The sequence below is a fragment of the Tachyglossus aculeatus genome, chromosome 12 (assembly GCF_015852505.1).
Source record: "Tachyglossus aculeatus isolate mTacAcu1 chromosome 12, mTacAcu1.pri, whole genome shotgun sequence".
In the NCBI taxonomy this organism is placed as follows: domain Eukaryota; kingdom Metazoa; phylum Chordata; class Mammalia; order Monotremata; family Tachyglossidae; genus Tachyglossus; species Tachyglossus aculeatus.
Window position 1 is genome coordinate 34,337,311 of NC_052077.1, and position 23,462 is coordinate 34,360,772.

The following is a 23,462-nucleotide window of genomic DNA, read 5'->3' on the forward strand; positions in this document are numbered from 1 at the left end:
TTCTAAACGCGGGGACAGATATTCACTCATTCAATCGTATTTATTGAGCGCTTACTGTGTGCAGAGCACTGGACTAAGCGCTTGGGAAGCACAAGTTGGCAACATCTAGAGACGGTCCCTACCCAACAGCGGGCTCACAGTCTAGAAGGGGGAGACAGAGAACAAAGCAAAACATATTAACAAAATAAAATAAATAGAATATGTACAAATAAAATGAATAGAGTAATAAATACATACAAACATATGTACATATATACAGGTGCTGTGGGGAGGGGAAGGAGGTAAGGCGGGGGGAAGGGAGAGGGGGAGGAGGAGGAGAGGAAGGCGGGGGCTCAGTCTGGGAAGACCTCCTGGAGGAGGTGAGCTCTCAGTAGGGCCTAGATATAATGGAAGATATTATGGGAAGTAGCATGGCTCAGTGGAAAGAGCCCGGGCTTGGGAGCCAGAGGTCATGGGTTCTAATCCCGGCTCCGCCGCTTGTCAGCTGTGTGACTTTGGTCCAGTCACTTTACTTCTCTGTGCCTCGGTTACCGCATCTGTAAAATGGGGATTAAGACTGTGAGCCCCCCGTGGGACAACCTGATCACCTTTATCCTCCCCAGCGCTCAGAACAGTGCTTCGCACACAGTAAGCGCTTAAACAGATGCCATCATTATCGTTATTAGTACGTACGTTAACCAGATCCGACACAGTCGTTTGACCCATATGGAGGTCACGGTCTAAGGAGGGAGAACAGGTATTAAATCTCCACTTTATAGTTGAAGAAACTGAGGCACAGAGAAGTTAAGTGACTTGCCCAAGGTCACACAGCAGGCACGCGCCGGAGCAGGGATCAGAACCCTGGTCCTCTGGCTCCCAAGTTGGGACTTTATCCACCACAGCACGCGGCTTCCCTTCGGCCTTTCTTCTGGATTCCTCTAGGAAGCCAGTTGAAACTCGAAGGAACGAGGAATCCGAGTCGGGTGAATTTTCAAGGCTTTAAAAAGTCCATTCGAATTCTTTAGCTTCTCTTTAAAAGAGCCAGACAAGCTGGTTTTCTAGAGTTGGAACTGTTTCATTAGCTAAATTGTATCACCTCTTTCTGCCATAATTTCTAAATCACATAGGTCCAGGGACCTCAGATAAATGAAAATGTCTTGGAAGAGAGAAGGTACTAAATAATAATAATAATAATGGTATTTGTTAAGCGCTTACTATGTGCAAAGCACTGTTCTAAGCGCTGGGGAGGTTACAAGATGATCAGGTTGTCCCGAGGGGGAGCTCACAGTTTTAATCCCCATTTTACAGATGAGGTAACCGAGGCGCAGAGAAATTAAGTGACTTGCCCAGAGTCACCCAGCTGACGGTTGGCGGAGCCGGGTTTTGAACCCATGACCTCTGACTCCAAAGCCCATGCTCTTTCCCCTGAGCCACGCTGCTTCTCTGCTTCTACTAGACCAATAAGGCAGAAAGATTGGTATTTTTGGCCTCAGACTAACAACCAAGCAAAATTAGAAAAGCCCCACATCGGATTAACGGCAATTTTCAGGTCTTGATAATCAGATTTTACTAGACCAATAAGGCAGAAAGATTGGTATTTTTGGTCTCAGACTAACAACCAAGCAAAATTAGAAAAGCCCCACATCAGATTAACGGCAATTTTCAGGTCTTGATAATCAGATTTCCATGGCTGACCTTTCTAAAGCCTCTGATTGCTCTTACGCTACTTTCCTTACTGACCTCGGACTGCTCTGAAATATTATTCCAATGCAAATTTATATCGATTCAGAATGGAAATCCAGCCCTCCCTCCAGAGAAGTCTGTGTGTCCTTAACTACTACACTTACAGAGCTGTCAACAGTATTCGACTTTATAGAGCTCAGAAAGCGTGGATGTGAAATATGCCCCTCGACCTGTCCTTTTGCACTTCATCCTAAAATCAGAGACCCAGGGAACGACACAGGGAAGTAGCAGGATCAGTGTTCAGGCGACGTATAAATCGCGCTTACCCAGAGGAAAGAATTTTAGAGAAAGAGTCGGTTCTGATGACCCGGCCGTCGACGTCCATAGACAGGAACGTGGGTGCCCACGGCTTAAAGTAGAAAAGAAAAAGCTGACGATTATGCCTTCCCACAGCAAACCACGCACGCACTTTCCTTTCCCGCTTTTCTCTTTTCTGTGGGGGCAGCAAGCAGGCAATGGAGTGGCGGAATCACACATTTGAGCCTCTCGAGGGACAGGGTCCGTATCAATTTTTTTTTTTAATGGCATCTGTTAAGCGCTAACTATGCGCTGGGAATTGTACTAAGCGCTGGGGTAGAGACAAGATCACCAGGTTGGGCTCAGTGCGCGTCCCACGTGGGGTTCGCAGTCTTAATCCCCATTTTACAGACGAGGAAACTGAGGCACAGAGGAAGTGAGGTGACTCGCCCAAGTGGCGGAGCCGGGATTAGAACTCAGGTCCTCCGACTGCCAAGTCCATGGTCTTTCCACTAAGCCACTCTGCTTCTCAGTCATGGCCTTAATAATGAGGGAGAACCGGTGTTCTACCATCATTTTAGGAAGTGGTAACCGAGGCTCAAAGACTTTAAGTGGTTAAACTTAAAGTAACCACTTAAATTAAAGTAACTTAAAGGTTACGCAGCATTCCAGTGGCAGAGTCGGGATTCGAGCCAGGTTTTCCCGACTTCCAGTCCTACGGTCTTGTCGCCAAGCCACGCTGCCTCCCACCCCGCCTTGTTGGCGTCCAGAGAAGCCGACCGCTGGCTTCATTTCGCTACCGGGATGACACGAAGCTCCTTAATTCGGATTAGCGCACGGCAGCTGAAACGCTGGACTGGATTTCGAGGTTTCTATCTGTGGCACTGATAAAATAAGCTCCACAGGGGCTTACCTTGCTGAACTGGAGAAAATAGTACGGGTCATCTTCTATTATCAGGAAATCATATTTTCTTGCCAGCTGGAAAAAGAAATTACCTTCATATAAAGCAGTCAGGAAAGCCACAGTACAAGTCTTCGATTCTGGTTTTTTCCTAAACCAAACGACTCCTGAAAGCCCATCTAGTCCAGAAGCTAGCTATGGGCAGGGAACCTGTCTACCAACTCTGTTAGATTTTATTCTCCCAAGGGTTTAGCACAGTGCTCTACACATAGTAAGAACTCAATAAATTCGACTGATTGAATGGAGATCTCATTTTACAAGGCTCTGCACTGTGTCATGGTTACAGTATCTGATTCCCTCGGTTTTGCTGCAGATCTCTGAATAAAACTGTACTGCTTAAGATTACCCAGGAGTTTGGCATTAAGTGACTTTCCTCTTTAAAGACTCTTATACATCATAGAGCACACAACGGGTGAGACGAGTAAAAGGCATAAAATAAACCACAGACCGACCTTGGGAACAAGTAGAACTGACGACGTGGAGGCGGCTATGGGGCTAAACACTGAGTCAGGAATGATATTCCTTCTGAGTAAATAATAATAATAATCATAATGATAGCATTTATTAAGCGCTTACTCTGGGCAAAGCACTGTTCTAAGCACTGGGGAGGTTACAAGGTGATCAGGTTGTCCCAAGGGGGGCTCACAGCCTTCATCCCCATTTTACAGATGAGGTAACTGAGGCCCAGAGAAGTGAAGTGACCTGTCCAAAGTCACACAGCTGACGAGCGGCGGAGCCGGGATTTGAACCCACGACCTCTGACTCCAAAGCCCGGGCTCTTTCCACTGAGCCATCTTCAGAAGCAAATGAAAATGATAACATTCGAATTACATAGTTCCAATGGGTGAAGATGCAATTAAATCACCACCTATTCTTTCGTGTCTTGCTTTTGTGTGGAAATAAAAAAGACACGGCTTTCTCATTGTTCCTTTTCTCTTCTCCACAGGGCCTATTTTCCTTGCAGCAGGTCTACACGGGGATGCTACTTTCATTAAAACAAAGTGAACAAAGCACAGCACCTGTATATCCCCACAGCACCTGTATATATGTATATATGTTTGTACATATTTATTACTCTATTTATTTATTTTACTTGTACACATCTATTCTATTTATTTTATTTTGTTAGTATGTTTGGTTTTGTTCCCTGTCTCCCCCTTTTAGACTGTGAGCCCACTGTTGGGTAGGGACCGTCTCTATATGTTGCCAATTTGTACCTCCCAAGCGCTTAGTACAGTGCTCTGCACACAGTAAGCGCTCAATAAATACGATTGATGATGAACGGAGAACTCCTCGAGCGTATGGTAAGGCCTCAAATCCTCCTAGAATACCTCATATATTTCCCTTTTCCGTTCCACCGTTAACGAGGTTCCGGTTGGGTTGCCGCCATTTGGGACGGTGTAAAGAAACTTGGGGTTCTTGCCGTTGGATTTCCGTGCGTCTTCGGGTCTCCACTTGGAAAGCGTCGCTCTAAGGGCATCTGGGATGATTCCATGGTGGTCACTGGGAACGTTGATGATGTTACAGCCCAACGGTCTCAGCTGGTGGGTACAAAGATGAGAAAACCAGGGCTCCCAATACAGCATACACCATTCGGAGACACAAGAGCGGCTTGCTCTTGGCTGCTCTCCTACCTACCATTTATTTTAATATCCATCTCCCCGCCAGACTGTGAGCTCCTTGGAGGCAGGGATCATGTCTGCCCACTCTCCCAAGTGCTTAGTACAGTGCTCTGCCCACAGGAAGCGCTCAATAAATACCACTGATTGACTGATTGAAATCTATTAATGTCATCTTATTTGTATCCCGCTCCTGACTCTCCCATCTTCTTGTTCACGCTGTTCCCTCAGTTTGGAATTCCTTCCCTCCGTCCCTCCCAACATCAGACAGACCACAGCTCCTCCCACATTCAAATCCCTCCTAAAATCCCACCTCCTCCGACAGGCTTTCCCTGATTAATTTCCCTAAATTCTTAGGCATATGACACTGTTGGCCAGCCTAGTACTTATGAACCTTGCAAACCCTTTTTAGCACTTGTGTGTGTATGTGTGGGGGTCTCCTCAGGCTATCAATAAACCAATCATATTTATTGAGTGCTTAATGTGGGCAGGACACTGTACTAAGCACTTGGGAGAGTACAATATAACAATATAACAGAGTTGGTAGACGTGATCCCTGCCCACAGTGAGCTTATGGTCTAGTGGGGGAGACGGACACTTCTACACATAAATAACGTAAGTACTGTGGAGCTGAGTGCTCAGTTTCTTTATTTTGACCACTCAAACTGTAAATGTTTTCGTGTTTGTATCATTAAAATGAAAGCTCCACGCAGGCAGGAAACATGTCACTCTTTCACTCCGTATTTCCCAGGCAGCCAGAATGATGTGCACTGCCAGAAATGCTACTTCTTCTACTATGCCCTCGCCAAAGCGCTTAGTACAGGGCTCTGCACATGGTAAGCACTCAATAAATATGGTTGATGATGATGATTGGATCTTTTTGATTTCAGCAGACGGGCTTCCGTAACCAACTGATTCAGCTGGAGATTAAAAAAGAAAAAAGATACGCCTCTGAGTTTAATAAAGTTAAATGTAATACCTACATATAAGCACCTATCTCATTAAGTGTCTATCAAGCGCGTAGTACAGTGCTTTATACAGTAAGCGCTCAATAAATATGACTGCGTGAATCAATCTTGTTAGACAAGATTGACTCCTGTGATCATCTTCAGCGTCACAGCTTGAACTCTTTATTATGGACGGTCACACTGGACTAAGCATACTGCAATCTAAACTCTCCCATACCTGACTGCACTAGACTGAGCCCCTTCCTTCCTCTCCCCCTCGTCCCCCCCTCCATCCCCCGCATCTTACCTCCTTCCCTTCCCCACAGCACCTGTATATACGTTTGTACATATTTATTGCTCTATTTATCTATTTATTTTACTTGTACACATCTATTCTATTTATTTTATTTTGTTAGTATGTTTGGTTTTGTTCTCCACCTCCCCCTTTTAGACTGTGAGCCCACTGTTGGGTAGGGACTGTCTCTATGTGTTGCCAATTTGTACTTCCCAAGCGCTTAGTACAGTGCTCTGCACATAGGAAGCGCTCAATAAATACAATTGATGATGACGATGATGATGCACTAATCAAATCAGCGTCCCACAGAGAAAATTCATCAATGAATTTCAAAACGCATTTGTCTGTCTTTGCCGTCCTCTCAGTCCAGTAACTTCTTGCTACATCTGTTTATTAAAAGAATAAACCTGTCCACAGCACTTCCGAATGCCAGTTGAAATATCTTTGGATCCTTGTAGAGCCTGAAATAAAACCCCAATATTTTTGCTGTGTTTAGGGGAAGGTCCAGGCGTGAAAAGAGATGGTATACAGACTACGGAGCAGCAGGGATTGGCATCCTTGGCAGTTCTTCAAAAGGTACTCACAGCTGCAAGCGTTCCAGGGTACGCAGGAGCATCGAGGAGGACGTTATCCCCGGGATTAACGAGCATCTCGAACACCTATCAAAACAGGAAGAATTTATCTTTTAAAAGTGCAGCTGCTGAATGTCCGGCGGATAAGAACAACCAGTCTGGTCATTCAACCCTATCGCTATTTTCCACCCTCACCTTAACACTTTGGGTTCATAATTCCCCAGCTGATCTGAACTCTGTTTCGGAAGCCAAGGCTGATGGCGCATTTCCATCACTATGAGTGACTTTTGTGGAAATCATACATCCGACACAATTTCAAGGAGAGCTTCCGACACAGGAAAATATAGTCAACCTGGCTTTCCTCCATTCCAGATTTAAGTGTAAAAGCATAAAAAGTAATAATAATAACGATGGCATTTGTTAAGCGCTTACTATGTGCAAAGCACTGTTCTAAGTGCTGGGGGGGATACAAGGTGATCGGGCTGTCCCTTGTGGGGATCACAGTCTTAGAGGGACTCCATCATTTTAAACTGAGCAACAGTGTGTATTACATTAGATTATTCACAAGGTCCAGGACTCTTTATTAGTGACCAAAGAATGAATTAGCTTAATGAACTACAACTCACCAATTTGAAGTAAGGTACAATTTAATTCAGTGGGGCATAGTCAGCTGCTTGTTTAAATCGTAGGACATAAAGGCTGAAAGTTACGGTTTGATGAAGACAACCGGTCTCTCTATCCAGCCTTCAAGGGAGGTGAGTCGATTAATAATAATAATAATAATAACAATAATGATAATAATAGTGGTACTTGTTAAATATCTACTCTGTGCCAAGCATTGTACAAAGTGCTGGGACAGATACAAGATATAATCAGGTTGGACACCGTGCGTCTCAGCCTACAAGAACTGAATCCCTTTTTTACTCATGAGGAAACTGAGGCACAGAGCAGTTGAATGACTTTTTAAAAATGGTATTTCATTCATTCAATCGTATTTATCGAGCGCTTACTGTGTGCAGAGCACTGTACTAGGTGCTTGGGAAGTGGCTCAGTGGAAAAGAGCGCGGGCTTTGGAGTCAGAGGTCATGGGTTCAAATCCCGGCTCTGCCAGTTGTCAGCTGTGTGACTTTGGGCACGCCACTTAACTTCTCTGGACCTCAGTTACCTCATCTGTAAAATGGGGATTAAGACTGTGAGCCCAATGTGGGACAACCTGATCACCTTGTAACCTCCTCAGCGCTTAGAACAGTGCTTTGCCCATAGTAAGCGCTTAATAAATGCCATCATTATTATTATTATTACAAGTTGGCAACGTATAGAGACGGTCCCTACCCAACAGTGGGCTCACGTTTTTAAAAAATGGTATTTGTGAAACACGTACAATGCGCCAGACACTGTACTAAGTGCTGAGGTAGATACAAGCTAATGTGGTTGGACCCAGTCCTGGGGCTCACAGTCTTAATCCCTGTTGTATAGATAAGGGAACTGAGGCACAGAGAAGTTAAGTGAATTGCCCCGAGTTGCCCAGCAGACACGTGACTTGCCCAAGGTTACACACCAGGCAGGTGATGGAGCTGGGATTAGAACCCAAGTCCTCTGCTTCCCAGGTCTGTGCTCTTTCCAGTAGGTCACACTACTTCTGAGGGAGTAGGGAACTTGCTTCCTTTTCCTTACCTGGTTCTTGGGATTTCCCTCAGCCCAAATTCGGATTCGTTAAAAATGATTAAATATTGTAAGGTGAGCTCCTTGAGGGATGGGAACATGTATCTTTTCACTGCTGTGGTCTCCCTAGCTCTAGAGCTAGTACCTAGCAATAATAATAATAAAAAAAATGATGGTATTTATTAAGCATTTACTATGTGCAAAGCACTGTTCTAAGCGCTGGGGGGATACAAGGTAATCAGGTTGTCCCACAGGGGACTCACAGTCTTAATCCCCGTTTTACAGATGAGGGAACTGAGGCCCGGAGAAGTGAAGTGACTTGCCCCAAATCACCCAGCTGACAATTGGTGGAGCCGGGATTTGAACCCATGACCTCTGACTCCAAAGCCCGGGCTCTTTCCACTGAGCCACGCTGCTTCTCTAGACGGGTGTTCAAGCAACGGCCTTGGTTTACTGGCTAGAGGAGCAAATGGCTGTGTGAAAAGAACATTTTGGCTCTTCATAGTCCCGCTCTATTCGCTGGATGTACAATCTCCCAAGCAACTGAGTTTTACCCTTGATTTAGTCACGTTTAACAAACCTGAATTTGGGCTGAGGGAAGTCCCAAGAGCCAGGTGAGAAGGCATCAGCCTTCTCTCTGATCTCCCATCCTCGTGTCTCTCTCCACTTCAATCCATACTTCACGCTGCTGCCCGGATTATCTTTGTCCAGAAACGCTCTGGGCATATTACTCCCCTCCTCAAAAATTTCCAGTGGCTACCAATCAATCTGCCCATCAGGCAGAAACTCCTCCCCCTGGGCTTCCAGGCTGTCCATCCATCCCCTGGCCCCCTCCTACCTCACCTCCCTTCTCTCCTTCTCCAGCCCAGCCCGCACCCTCCGCCGCTAATCTCCTCACTGTACCTCGTTCTCGCCTGTCCCGCCGTCGACCCCCGGCCCACGTCCTCCCCCGGGCCTGGAATGCCCCCAATCCCTCTGCCCATCTGCCAAGCTCGCTCTCTTCCTCCCTTCAAGGCCCTGCTGAGAGCTCACCTCCTCCAGGAGGCCTTCCCAGACTGAGCCCCTTCTTTCCTCTCCCCCTCGTCCCCCTCTCCATCCCCCCGTCTTACCTCCTTCCCTTCCCCACAGCACCTGTATATATGTATATATGGTTGTACATATTTATTACTCTATTTATTTATTTATTTTACCTGTACATTTCTATCCTACTTATTTTATTTTGTTGGTATGTTTGGTTCTGTTCTCTGGCTCCCCCTTTTAGACTGTGAGCCCACTGTTGGGTAGGGACTGTCTCTATGTGATGCCAATTTGTACTTCCCAAGCGCTTAGTACAGTGCTCTGCACATAGTAAGTGCTCAATAAATACGATTGATTGATTGATTGATTCAAGGCCCTGCTGAGAGCTCACCTCCTCCAGGAGGCCTTCCCAGACTGAGCCCCTTCCTTCCTCTCCCCCTTGCCCCCCTCTCCATCCCCCCCATCTTACCTCCTTCCCTTCCCCACAGCACCTGTATATATGTATATATGTTTGTACATATTTATTACTCTTTATTTATTTATTTTACTTGTACATATCTATTCTATTTATTTTATTTTGTCAGTATGTTTGGTTTTGTTCTCTGTCTCCCCCTTTTAGACTGTGAGCCCACTCTTGGGTAGGGACTGTCTCTATATGTTGCCAACTTGTACTTCCCAAGCGCTTAGTACAGTGCTCTGCACATAGTAAGCGCTCAATAAATACGATTGATGATGATGATGAAGTTCCATACTCCCTCAGAAGCAGTGTGACCTACGGGAAAGAGCACAGACCTGGGAAGCAGAGGACTTGGGTTCTAATCCCGGCTGCATCACCTGCATGGGGTGTAACCTTGGGCAAGCCACTTGTCTACTGGGCGACTCTCTGGGTTTGGATGGTTGAGATCCCTTTCCCTCTACGAATTTCCCGAGCACGAGAATCGACCGTGCAACTCCAAGAGTCCTATTCCAAGCATTCTTCACCGTCCCATTTCTTGAGCGTGCGCTTCCTCGTATCTTACTTTGGAAAGTCCTTCCTGGCTGCCTGTGGTGACGCATATCTCCATTTGTCCTTCGTCTGGACCGTACTGAGCGGTGGGTGGATGATGGAGATTCGTCTGGAACTTTTTTAGCCAGGACAACAGCTCCGGAACCCTGAAACGGATTGTGTATTTCAATCATGATGATGGTGGGATTTGTTTAGCGCTTACTACGTGCCAAGCACCGTTCGAAGCCCTGGGGTAGATAAGAGATCATCAGGCCTCACATGGGGCTCGCGGTCTAAGTAGGAGGGAGCACAGGCATTGAATCAAGCGCTTAGTACAGTGCTCTGCCCACAGCAAGCGCTCAATCAATCAATCAATCAATCGTATTTATTGAGCGCTTGCTGTGTGCAGAGCACTGTACTAAGCACTTGGGAAGTACAAATTGGCAACACATAGAGACAGTCCCTACCCAACAGTGGGCTCACAGCCTAAAAGGGGGAGACAGAGAACAGAACCAAACATACCAACAAAATAAAATAAATAGGATAGAAATGTACCAAATAAATAAATAAATAGAGTAATAAATATGTACAACCATATATACATATATACAGGTGCTGTGGGGAAAGGAAGGAGGTGAGATGGGGGGATGGAGAGGGGGACGAGGGGGAGAGGAGGGAAGGGGCTCTTTGATTTGATCAATCCATCGATTGATTGATTGAATCCCCATTTTGTAGGTGAGGGAATGGAGGCCCAGAGAAACCAAGTGACTTGACCAAGGTCACGCAGCAGGTAAGCGGTGGATCCGGGATTATCACTCAGGTCCTCTGACTCCAAGTGCTTTCCACTAAACCCTGTTGCTTCTCCATTTAAACATGTATTTGCCCACTTCGATGCAGATCCATTTCATATTATGCCTAGGCCATCCTCGTAAAGATGCCTAGGAACGTGCACTTAGCCTATAGGTCTCTTCCAAAGAAAAACCGATTCTGACGAAGCAGGTCTTTAAGATCGGCACACAAAGAACGAAGGGAAAATTACATGCAAATTACAGAAGATCGATAAATCAATCAATCGTATTCTTTGACTGCTTACTATGTACTCAGCACTTGGGAGATTACCACGTAACGGTGTTAGTAGACATCGTCTTTGAGCGGTGGGCAGTGAGAAAGTGGGATATGTTAAACTGAGTGAACAAAAATCTTTGGGAAGAAGAGGGAATTCAGTTAGTGAAATCCAATAATGATCATAATGGTGGTATTTGTTGAGTGCTTACTATGTGCCAAGCACTGTTCATCATCATCATCATCAATCGTATTTATTGAGCGCTTACTATGTGCAGAGCACTGTACTAAGCGCTTGGGAAGTACAAATTGGCAACATATAGAGACAGTCCCTACCCACAGTGGGCTCACAGTCTAAAAGGGGAAGAGCTGGGGGAGTTACAAGGTAATCGGGTTGTCCCACGTGGGGCTCACAGTCTTAATCCCCGTTTTAAAGATGAGGGAACTGAGGTCCAAAGAAGGTCCCACAGCAGACAAGGGGTGGGGCCGGAATTAGAACCCACATCAATCAATCAATTGTATTTATTGAGCGCTTACTGTGTGCAGAGCACTGGACTAAGCGCTTGGGAAGTACAAGTTGGCAACATACAGAGGCGGTCCCGACCCAACAGTGGGCTCACACATCCTCTGACTCCCAAACCCAAGCTCTTTCCATTAACCCGCGCTGCTTCTCTCTAATTAGGCAAGGGTTGCTTTATGGGGCTAGTCACGGTTTCCTGCATTTTTCATCTGTCAGTTGAAATTCGAATCCTGGGCACAGTGGGAATGCATTCATGTCTGCTGTGTGACCTTGGGCAAGTCACTTAACTTCTCTGAGCCTCAGTTACCTCATCTGTAAAATGGGGATTAAGACTGTGAACACCACATGGGACAACCTGATCCCATTGTATCCCCCCCAGTGCTTAGAACAGTGCTTTGCACATAGTAAGCGCTTAACAAATGCCATTATTATTATTATTGTTATTATTATGTCACCTAATGGCTGCTCAGCTGCTGTGAATCTCTGCTGGTTTCCCCAGAGGATGCACACTCAACTATTTAAACACTTCCTCATCCACCTTGCCATCTTTCCAGCCTTAGTGGGGAGACTGATCACAAGATGGAACTGAAGTATTAACTGTCCGCCGTCTGCTCCATTAGGGATGTGGTTTCAATCAATTAATCAATCAATCGTATTTATTGAGCGCTTACTGTGTGCAGAGCACTGTACTAAGCGCTTGGGAAGTACAAGTTGGCAACATATAGAGACGGGTCCCTACCCAACAGTGGGCTCACAGTCTAAAAGTCAACAACTTGGGCTTTAAGACCGGCTTGCTAGTCCTCGATCTGCTCTGGATAATCCTTGTTGTGAGCGGGGTTTGCGTCTACCCGCTCTGTTGCACTGTACTCTTCCAAGCACTTAGTAATAATAATAATAATAATAATGATGGTATTTGTTAAGCGCTTACTATGTGCAAAGCACTGCTCTAAGCGCTGGGGGGATACAAGGTGATCGGGTTGTCCCACGTGGGGCTCACAGTCTTAATCCCCATTTTACAGATGAGGCAACTGAGGCCCACAGCAGTGAAGTGATTTGCCCAAAGTCACACAGCTGACAACCGGTGAAGCTGGGACTTGAACCCAGGACCTCCGGCTCCAAAGCCCGTGCTCTTTTCACTGAGCCACGCCGCTTCTCCGAAAGCACTCAATAAATACCACTGATTGATAACGGAAGACCTTTTTCAGGGCAGTGCGGCCATTGATCCCTTAGACGTTGAAGAGAAGAGCAGGGAGGCCCGTCCTATCTCTCGGCTCCAATTTCACAGGCCGCCAACAGTCAGTTTTGAATGGGAGGCAGTGTGGTTCAATGGAAACAGCCCGGGCTTTGGAGTCAGAAGTCACGGGTAGCTGAGAGGGAGGAAGGGAGGGAGGGAGAGAGGAAGGAAGGGAGGAGGAAGAGGAGGAGGGCTCCTAATCTACTCTAATTCCACCAGGGTCCCCGAATCATCATCAATCGTATTTATTGAGCGCTTACTATGTGCAGAGCACTGTACGAAGCGCTTGGGAAGTACAAATTGGCAACATATAGAGATAGAGATATCTCCCGAATGGAGATAAATAAATCTCCAATAAATACGATTGATCTCCAATAAATCTCCGATAAATACGATTGATGATGATGATATCCTGGCTTGACTCGCCTCGGCTAGAAACGTCTGAGGTTTGGGGTGAGGCTCCATAGGGCCACCCTAAAATCACATCCCAGGGTATCGATCTCCAAGTCACCCAGGTTTCGGCCAACTCAACCCACTGGTTGCCAACCCTGGAGGGTTCTGGCGCCCGGGCCCCAAACCAGGTTATTGCATGGTGGCGTTGACAGAGCAGCCTGTTATCCCGGAAGTTAGTCGATCAATCAATCAATCAATCGTATTTATTGAGCGCTTACTATGTGCAGAGCACTGGACTGAGCGCTTGGGAAGTACAAATTGGCAACATATAGAGACAGTCCCTACCCAACAGTGGGCTCACAGGCTAAAAGGGGGAGACAGAGAACGAAACCAAACACACTAACAAAATAAAATAGATAAATAAATAGTCGAAAAGCATTCCGGGCCACAGGGGCAATAGTCAGAGCGTGGGAGAGATAAGTTTGTTCAGAGAAGCAGTCCCCGTTCTCTCCTACTGAGCATATGCTCTGTCAGTGATCCACGTGCAGGAAGAGGTCAGAACCACATAAAATCTCCCATCAGCGATATTAAATTATTCCACGGGTCCTCCCAATTGCTTCTAATTCATTCATTCGGTTGCCATCATCACCATTATTCTAATAATTGTGGTATTTGTTAATCCCTTACAATGTGCCAAGCACAGCAGCGTGGCTCAGTGGAAAGAGCGTGGGCTTTGGAGTTGGAGGTCATGGGTTCGAATCCCGGCTCCGCCACATGTCTGCTGTGTGACCTCGGGAAAGTCACTTAACTTCTCGGCGCCTCAGTGACCTCATCTGTAAAATGGGGATGAAGACCGTGACCCCCCCCCCCCCCCCCGTGGGACAACCTGATCACCTTGTATCCCCCCCAGCGCTTAGAACATAGTAAGCGCTTAACAAATGCCATTATTATTATTATTATTATTATTATTATTATTAAGCACTGGGGTAGATTCATTCATTTATTCATATTTATTGAGCGCTTATTATGTGCAGAGCACTGTACTAAGCGCTTGGGAAGTCCAAGTCGGCAACTGATAGAGACGGTCCCTACCCAACGACGGGCTCACAGTCTAGAAGGGGGAAACAGACAACTACACAAAACATGTAGACAGGTGTCAAAATCTTCAGAACAAACAGAATTATAGCTATAATGCACATCATGAAAAAAATAAATAGAATAGTAAATAGGTACAAGTAAAATAAATAGAGTAATAAATCTGGACAAATATATACAAGTGCTGTGGGGTTAAGTGGGTTGGACAGAGTGCTGGTCCCGGAGGGGGCTCACACTCTTAATCCCCATTATCCAGATCAATCATATTTATTGAGCGCTTACTGTGTGCCGAGCACTGTACTAAGCGCTTGGGAAGTACAAGTTGGCAACATATAGAGACGGTCCCTACACAACAACAGGCTCACAGTCCAGAAGGGGGGAGACAGACAACAAAACATGGAGACGGGTGTCAAAATCGTCCGAATAAATAGAATTATAGCTATAGGCACATCATTAACAAAATGAAATGACTTGCCCAAGATTCAATCATTCATTCAATCGTATTTACTGAGGGCTTACTGTGTGCCGAGCACTGGACTAAGCGCTTGGGAAGTACAAGTCGGCAACATCTAGAGACGGTCCCTACCCAACAGTGGGCTCACAGGCTAGAAGGGGGAGACGGAGAACAAAACAAAAAAATAAAATAAATAGAATAGATATGTACGAGTAAAATAAATAGAGTAATAAATACGTACAAACATATATACAGGGCAGATGTATACCAGGTGAGGTAATTGAGGCCCAGAGAAGTGACTTGCCTGAGGTCATACAGCAGACAATTAATTAATAATGGTATCTGTTAAGCGCCTACTAGGTGCAAAGCACTGTTCTAAGCGCTGAAGTGACGGGGCTGGGATTAGAACCCACGTCCTCGGACTCTAAGTTGCCCATTTCTGCTATGTTATTAGAACCCAGATCCTAGGGTGAGGCGACTATAGCATAGAGAAGCAGCGTGGCTCTGTAGGAAAGAGCCCGGGCTTTGGAGTCGGAGGTCACGGGTTCAAATCCCGGGTCTGCCAACTGTCAGCTGTGTGACTCTGGGCAAGTCGCTTCACTTCTCTGGGCCTCAGTGACCTCATCTGTAAAACGGGGATTAAGACTGTGAGCCCCACGAGGGACAACCTGATCACCTTGTAACCTCCCCAGTGCTTAGAACGGTGCTTGGCACGTAGTAAGCGCTTAATAAATGCAATCCCCCCCCGCCTTACCTCCTTCCCTTCCCCACAGCACCTGTTTGTACATATTTATTGTACTAAGCAGCGTGGCTCAATGGAAAGAGCCCGGGCTTTGGAGTCAGAGGTCATGGGTTCAAATCCCGGCTCCGCCAATTGTCAGCTGGTGTGACTCTGGGCAGGTCACTTCACTTCTCTGGGCCTCAGTTCCCTCATCTGTATAAAACTGGGGATTAAGACTGGGAGCCCCCCGTGGGACAACCTGATCACCTTGTAACCTTCCCAGCGCTTGGAACAGTGCTTTGCACATAGGAAGCGCTTAACAAATGCCATTATTATTATTATTATTATTATAGCTGTGGGGAAGGGAAGGAGGTAAGACGGGGGGATGGAGAGGAAGGAGGGGGCTCAGTAGGATTAAGACTGTGAGGCCCCCGTGGGGCAACTTGATCACCTTGTAACCTCCCCAGCGCTTATAACAGTGCTTGGCACATAGTAAGCGCTTAATAAATGCCATCATTAAGACGGTGAGCCCCCACCGTGGGACAACCCGATCACCTTGTAACCTTCCCAGCGCTTAGAACAGTGCTTGGCACATAGGAAGCGCTTAACAAATGCCATTATTATTATTATTATTATTATAGCACCTTCACCATTTCCCCCCGCGGTTCCCGTGTCATCTTTCGATAACTACCCTGATGAGGCCGAGTACTGGAGGGCTCTCTTCATCACGTCTTCCCCAAACTCAATGGCGTTTCCGTCTTCTAAGGCGACGGCGGCGGTCTTAAATGGAAACGTGTTAGGGTTGGGGGCCCCTCCGGCCAGGGAGATGAGGGATGGTGGCGATTTTTGCATCAGTTCGGCTGAAGCACACACGGGAGGCGAAAAACCCATCTCTTAGAAGGTCATTCACAAAGAACAGTGACAGATTTTACACAATCAATCAATCAATCAATCTATTGAGCGCTTACTATGTGCAGAGCACCGTACTAAGCGCTTGGGAAGTACAAATTGGCAACAGATAGAGACAGTCCCTACCCAACAGTGGGCTCACAGTCTAAAAGGGGGAGACAGAGAAAAAAAACCATACTAACAAAATAAAATAAATAGAATAGATATGTACAAGTAAAATAAATGATTAGAGTAAAGTCGAGGATTACTTCCCCCCCGAGTTCAAGAACGTAATAATCGTGGCATTTGTTCAACGCTTACTATGAGCTAGGCGCTGTGCTAAGCGCTGGGGTCAGACACGGTTCCAGTCCGAAGGACGGGGCGGGGGGGAACGGGTATGGAATCCTCGTTTTACAGTTGAAGAGATGGAGGCAAATCAATCAATCAATCAATCGTATTTATTGAGCGCTTACTTTGTGCAGAGCACTGTACTAAGCGCTTGGGAAGTACAAGTTGGCAACATATAGAGACGGTCCCTACCCAACAGTGGGCTCACAGTCTAAAAGGCAAAGAGGAGTTAAGTGACTTGACCATGGTCCCAGGGCAGGCAAGTGGCAGAGCTGGAATTAATAATAATAATAATAATAATAATAATAATGGCATTTATTAAGCGCTTACTATGCGCAAAGCACTGTTCTAAGCGCTGGGGAGGTTACAAGGTGATCAGGTTGTCCCACGGGGGGCTCACGGGCTTCATCCCCATTTTACAGATGAGGTCACTGAGGCCCAGAGAAGTGAAGTGACTCGCCCAAAGTCACACAGCTGACAATCGGCAGGGCCGGGGTTTAGAACCCAGGTCCCCTGAATCGCCAGGCTGGGGTCTTTCCACTAGGTCACGCTGCTTCTGATCGATGCTTTCTACTGTTTTAAATAGGATACCGGCTCATCAGACCGTGGTTTGTTACTTCTAGTTGTCAGAACAGTGATTTAAGAGATCTGCTTGACTGTCGATCAATCAATCAATCGTATTCATTGAGCGCTTACTGTGGGCAGAGCACTGTACTAAGCGCTTGGGAAGTACAATGATTTAAGAGATTTGTTTGACTGTCGATCAATCAATCAATCGCATTTATTGAGCGCTTACTGTGTGCAGAGCACTGTACTAAGCGCTTGGGAAGTACAATGATTTAAGAGATTTGCTTGACTGTCGATCAATCGAACAATCGCATTTATTGAGCGCTTACTGTGTGCAGAGCACTGTACTAAGCGCTTGGGAAGTACAAGTGGCAATCATGAAAGGGAAGGTTGAGGGTGGGCCTGAGGCTAATGGGCGCTCCTTTCCCCCTAAAGTTTGGTTCTCTCTGGCATCAGCAGTGAATTTTTCCTCCCCTAAAAGTGACGGAAATTAAAACATCTCGTATTTCAAAGATTTTGTAGGAGGACTCCAAAAAACGTATCACCCAATCTCAGAAATTTCAAGACATTACTTCATTGTCACCCACGGAGCATCACAGCAGAGGGGCCAATTGACGGCACAGACACACCTGATGTTTACATGTTATTCAGAGATTCTGCAGTATAAATAGGTGCAGAAAAAAAACCTCCCCAAATTTGCAAACAAGCAGTGGCTGGAAAGAGAAAACATAGGCAGGATGGAGAAACTTATTGGGCTGGGAATGGAGTATATATATATATATATATATATATATATATATATACACGCTGGCATATACATATATACAGTGTATATATATATATACTGGCATATACATATATACAGTGTGTGTGTGTGTATATATATATGTATGTGTATATATATATATATATACACTGTATATATGTATATACCAGCATATATATATGTGTGTGTATATAAATATATATATACACACACACACACACACACATATATATATATATATATATGCTGGTATATACATATATACAGTGTGTATATATATGTGTGTATATATATATACACACTGTTTATATGTATATACCAGTATATATGTATATATGTTTGTACATATTTATTACTCTATTTATTTATTTATTTATTTTACTTGTACATATCTATTCTATTTATTTTATTTTATTTTATTTTGTTGATATGTTTGGTTTTGTTCTCTGTCTCCCCCTTCTAGACTGTGAGCCCACTGTCTCTATATGTTGCCAACTTAGACTTCCCAAGCGCTTAGTACAGTGCTCTGCACACAGTAAGTGCTCAATAAATACGATTGATGATTGATTGATTAAGAAAGAAAAAAATAGCAAAAGATGCAAAAGGAAATCTGAGAGTGAGGGCAATTATTTCGTAGCGATATCTCTCAGGCAGCAAATAGAAACTCACCAATCTGAGAATGGAAAGGTAGGGGAAGGCTTAGTTTTGTTTAATAGAGTGCCCTGAATCATAGAAGTGCTCATGAAGAATTTGCTGAGGATGAAACTAATGGATTTAGACTCAGGTGACGGCAAAAAAATCTAGAAAAAAGTGCCAAGCTCTGCGTTACCTTTCTTAAGGCAAGTCATTTGTGTCAATGTGTATGTTCTGCGGTTTCTTATTGGCTTTGTGGGGCTCAAGACAGTGAAATACATTTTCAGTTCCAATGTCCTAGAAGCCAAATATCTTAACCTCCCTTGTGGAACTATTTGCAATAATCGATAGCTAATGAACCTATTCGAGTTTCAACAAGTAATGATATTTCCCCTGCCCGTAATACAGTGGAAGCCTTAATACGCATTACAGTGGGTATCTTCACTTAGAGAGGGGTTGAAAGAGACTTAATACTCACTTAAAAGTCTTATCGGAGATGGATTTCTTGCGGCGCTTACTGCTGTGAGGAATCGTGCGTAATTCATGTCTGTGTTTTAAACAAGCAGGTAATTCCCTTCTTCAATAGGTTAGGCTAGACAAGAAAGAAAAAAAAAAATCACTTTCCAGAGTGTGGCATTTCAGGGTTCGATTCTGTCCAGAGATTTCCATTTTTGTGTATTCCTCGCCATGATTCCCTAATTCACAAAGTCATTTACTGTATATATCATTGTATATATGTTTGTACATATTTTTTACTCTATTTATTTTATTTGTACATGTCTATTCTATTTTATTTTGTTAGTATGTTTGGTTTTGTTCTCCGTCTCCCCCTTTTAGACCGTGAGCCCGCTGTTGGGTAGGGACTGTCTCTCTATGTTGCCAATTTGTACTTCCCAAGCGCTTAGTACGGTGCTCTGCACACAGTAAGCGCTCAATAAATACGATTGATGATGATGATTTACTGACATTTTCATTGATCCATATTTCAGATTAAGCATTTGGAGGTGAGAAAGCACAGGTTTGGGTTACTGCTCAATGGGCCGGGCAACAGGTGAAACCCAGCTCTGCTCGCATGATGGGGAATGCCTCCTCCCACACTGGCCTGGTTCGAACTTTACCCACTTTCAGAGAAGCAGCGTGGCTCAGTGGAAAGAGCCCGGGCTTTGGAGTCAGAGGTCATGGGTTCGAGTCCCGATTCCACCACGTGTCTGCTGTGTGACCTTGGGCAACCCACTTAACTTCTCTGAGCCTCAGTTACCTCGTCTGTAAAATGGGGATTGACTGCGAGCCCCACGTGGGACAACCTGATCATCTTGTATCCCCCCCCAGCGCTTAGAACAGTGCTTTGCACATAGTAAGCGCTTAACAAATGCCATCATTATTATTATTATTTCACACGCATCAGGGAATGTGTCTACCGATTCTTGCTGTACTGTCCTCTCCCAAGTGCTTACTACAGCGCTCTGCCCCCAGGAAGTGCTCAATAAATACGATTTGAGTGATTAATCATACATGCGCAAGCACACAGATAGATGCACGCACACACACACACGCCCAGGTAGGTTCATTCATTCAGTCGTATTTATTGAGCACTTACTGTGTGCAGAGCACTGTACTAAGCGCTTGGGAAGTGCAAGTCGGCAACATAGAGAGACGGTCTCTACCCAACAGTAGGCGCACAGTCTAGATGACATAACTGAGACACATTCATTCAATTGTATTGATTGAGCGCTTACTGTGTGCAGAGCACTGTACTAAGCGCTTGGGAAGTACATGTTGGCAACATATAGAGACGGTCCCTACCCAACAGTGGACTCACAGTCTAGCCGAGGTAACTGAGGCACATTCAGTCATTCATTCAATCGTATTTATTGAGCGCTTACTGTGTGCACAGCACTATACTAAGCACTTAGGAACTACAAGTTGGCAACATATAGAGACGGTCCCTACCCAACAGCGGGCTCAAAGTTTAGAAGACTGTACTAAGCGCATGGGAGAGTACAATATAACAATAAACAGACACAGTACTGCCCATTACGAGCTTAAGTGGGACAGACGCCGAGTTGGACCTACTTGAATTGTATTCATTCATTCAATCGTATTTACTGAGCGCTTACTGTGTGCAGAGCACTGAACTAAGCGCTTGGGAAGTACAAGTTGGCAACATATAGAGACGGTCCCTACCCAACAGCAAGCTCACAGTCTAGAAGGGGGAGACATCTGCAGAATCATTCATTCACTCACTCACTCATTCATTTATTCCTCGTTCATTCATTCACTCACTCACTCACTCATTCACTCATTCGTTCATTCATTCATTCAATCCTTCATTCATCCATCCATTCCTTCCTTCCTTCATCCATCCATCCATCATTCATTCATTCAATCGTATTTATTGAGTGCTTACTGTGTACAGAGCACTGTTCTAAGCACTTGGGAAGCCCAACTTGGCAACATACAGAGACGGTCCCTACCCAACAGTGGGCTCACAGTCTAGATGAGGTAACTGAGGCACACTCATTCATTCATTCAATCGAATTTATTGAGCGCTTACTGTGTGCAGAGCACTGTACTAAGCGCTTGGGAAGTACAACTTGGCAACATCTAGAGACGGTCCCTACCCAACAGCGGGCTCACAGTCTAGATGAGGTAACTGAGGCACATTCATTCATTCATTCATATTTATTGAGCGCTTACTATGTGCAGAGGACTGTACTAAGCGCTTGGGAAGCCCAACTTGGCAAGAGACAGAGACGGTCCATACCCAACAGCGGGCTCACAGTCTAGATGAGGCAACTGAGGCACATTCACTCATTCATTCATTCAATCGTATTTATTGAGCGCTTACTGTGTGCAGAGCACTGTACAAAGCGCTCGGGAAGCCCAAGTTGGCAACATACAGAGACGGTCCCTACCCAACAGCGGGCTCACAGTCTAGATGAGGTAACTGAGGCTCATTCATTCATTCATTCTATCGTATTTATTGAGCACTTACTATGTGCAGAGCACTGTACTAAGTGCTTGGGAAGCCCAAGTTGTTAACATACAGAGACGGTCCCTACCCAACAGCGGGCTCACAGTCTAGATGAGGTAACTGAGGCACATTCATTCATTCATTCATTCATTCAATCGTATTTATTGAGCGCTTACTGTGTGCAGAGCACTGGACTAAGCGCTTGGGAAGCCTAAGTTGGCAACATCTAGAGACAGTCCCTACCCAACAGCGGGATCACAGTCTAGATGAGGTAACTGAGGCACATTAATTCATTCATTCATATTTATTGAGAGCTTACTATGTGCAGAGCACTGCACTAAGCGCTTGGGAAGCCCAACTTGGCAACATACAGAGACGGTCCCTACCCATCAGTGGGCTCACAGTCTAGATGAGGTAACTGAGGCACATTCATTCATTCACTCAATCATATTTATTGAGCGCTTACTGTGTGCAGAGCACTGTACTAAGCACTTGGGAAGTACAAGTCGGTAACATATAGAGACGGTCCCTACCCAACAACGGGCTCACAGTCTAGAAGGGGGAGACATCTGCAGATTCATTCATTCACTCACTCACTCATTCATTTATTCTTCGTTCGTTCATTCATTCACTCACTCATTCATTCAATCCTTCATTCATTCATCCATCCATTCCTTCCTTCATCCATCCATCCATCATTCATTCATTCATTCAACCGTATTTATTGAGCGCTTACTGTGTGCAGAGCACTGTACTAAGCGCTTGGGAAGTACAACTTGGCAACATACAGAGATGCTCCCTACCCAACAGCGGGCTCACAGTCTAGATGAGGAAACTGAGGCACATTCATTCATTCATTCAATCGTATTTATTGAGCGCTTCCTGTGTGCACAGCACTGTACTAAGTGCTTGGGAAGCCCAAGTTGTTAACATACAGAGACGGTCGCTATCCATCAGCGGGCTCACAGTCTAGAGGAGGTAACTGAGGCACATTCATTCAATCCTATTTATTGAGCACTTACTGTGTGCAGAGCACTGTACTAAGCGCTTGGGAAGCCCAACTTGGCAACATACAGAGACGGTCCCTACCCAACAGCGGGCTCACAGTCTAGATGAGGTAACTGAGGCACATTCACTCATTCATTCAATCGTATTTATTGAGCGCTTACTATGTGCAGAGCACTGTACTAAGCGCTTGGGAAGCCCAAGTTGTTAACATACAGAGACGGACCCTACCCAACAGCGGGCTCACAGTCTAGATGAGGCAACTGAGGCACACTCATTCATTCATTCATTCAATCGTATTAATTGAGCGCTTACTATGTGCAGAGCACTGTACTAAGCGTTTAGGAAGTACAAGTTGGCAATAGATAGAGACGGTCCCTGCCCAACAGCGGGCTCACAGTCTAGATGAGGAAACTGAGGCACATTCATTCATTCATTCAATCGTATTTATTGAGCGCTTACTATGTGCAGAGCACTGTACTAAGCGCTCGGGAAGCCCAACTTGGCACCATACAGAGACGGTCCCTACCCACCAGCGGGCTCACAGTCTAGATGCGGTAACTGAGGCCCAGAGAAGTGCAGTGACTTACCCCCGGTCACCCAGCAGACGGGGGGCGGAGGCGGGATTAGAACCCAGGACCCTCGGCCTCCCAAGCCCGGGCTGTAGCCCCTCCCCCACCACACCGCGCTGCTTCTCTTTCCGGTCGATGCTATTTATGGCGCGCTTCCGGTGTGCACAGCACTGGACTGAGCGCTCGGGACGGCCGGCCCCCACCCGACCCGGA

At 45.6% G+C, this 23,462-nt stretch overlaps 1 protein-coding gene across 2 annotated transcripts in view; it reads right to left on the bottom strand.

The window, feature by feature from the left end:
- The window catches only part of AADAT (aminoadipate aminotransferase), a 34,061-nt gene extending 14,637 nt beyond the window's left edge, over nt 1-19,424 (bottom strand). Inside the window, exons 1-7 of one of the 2 annotated variants that reach the window (XM_038755329.1) lie at nt 19,177-19,424; nt 16,188-16,356; nt 10,052-10,184; nt 6,366-6,440; nt 4,252-4,461; nt 2,873-2,938; nt 1,989-2,071 (exon numbers count right to left, since the gene is read on the bottom strand). In XM_038755329.1, the coding sequence (XP_038611257.1) occupies nt 1,989-2,071; nt 2,873-2,938; nt 4,252-4,461; nt 6,366-6,440; nt 10,052-10,184; nt 16,188-16,356; nt 19,177-19,243 (803 nt within the window). In that variant the 5' untranslated portion in view covers nt 19,244-19,424. The remainder of the gene's footprint in view (nt 1-1,988; nt 2,072-2,872; nt 2,939-4,251; nt 4,462-6,365; nt 6,441-10,051; nt 10,185-16,187; nt 16,357-19,176) is intronic. The other variant, XM_038755330.1, reaches the window with a different exon arrangement.
- Between the last annotated feature and the right edge of the window lie 4,038 nt (nt 19,425-23,462).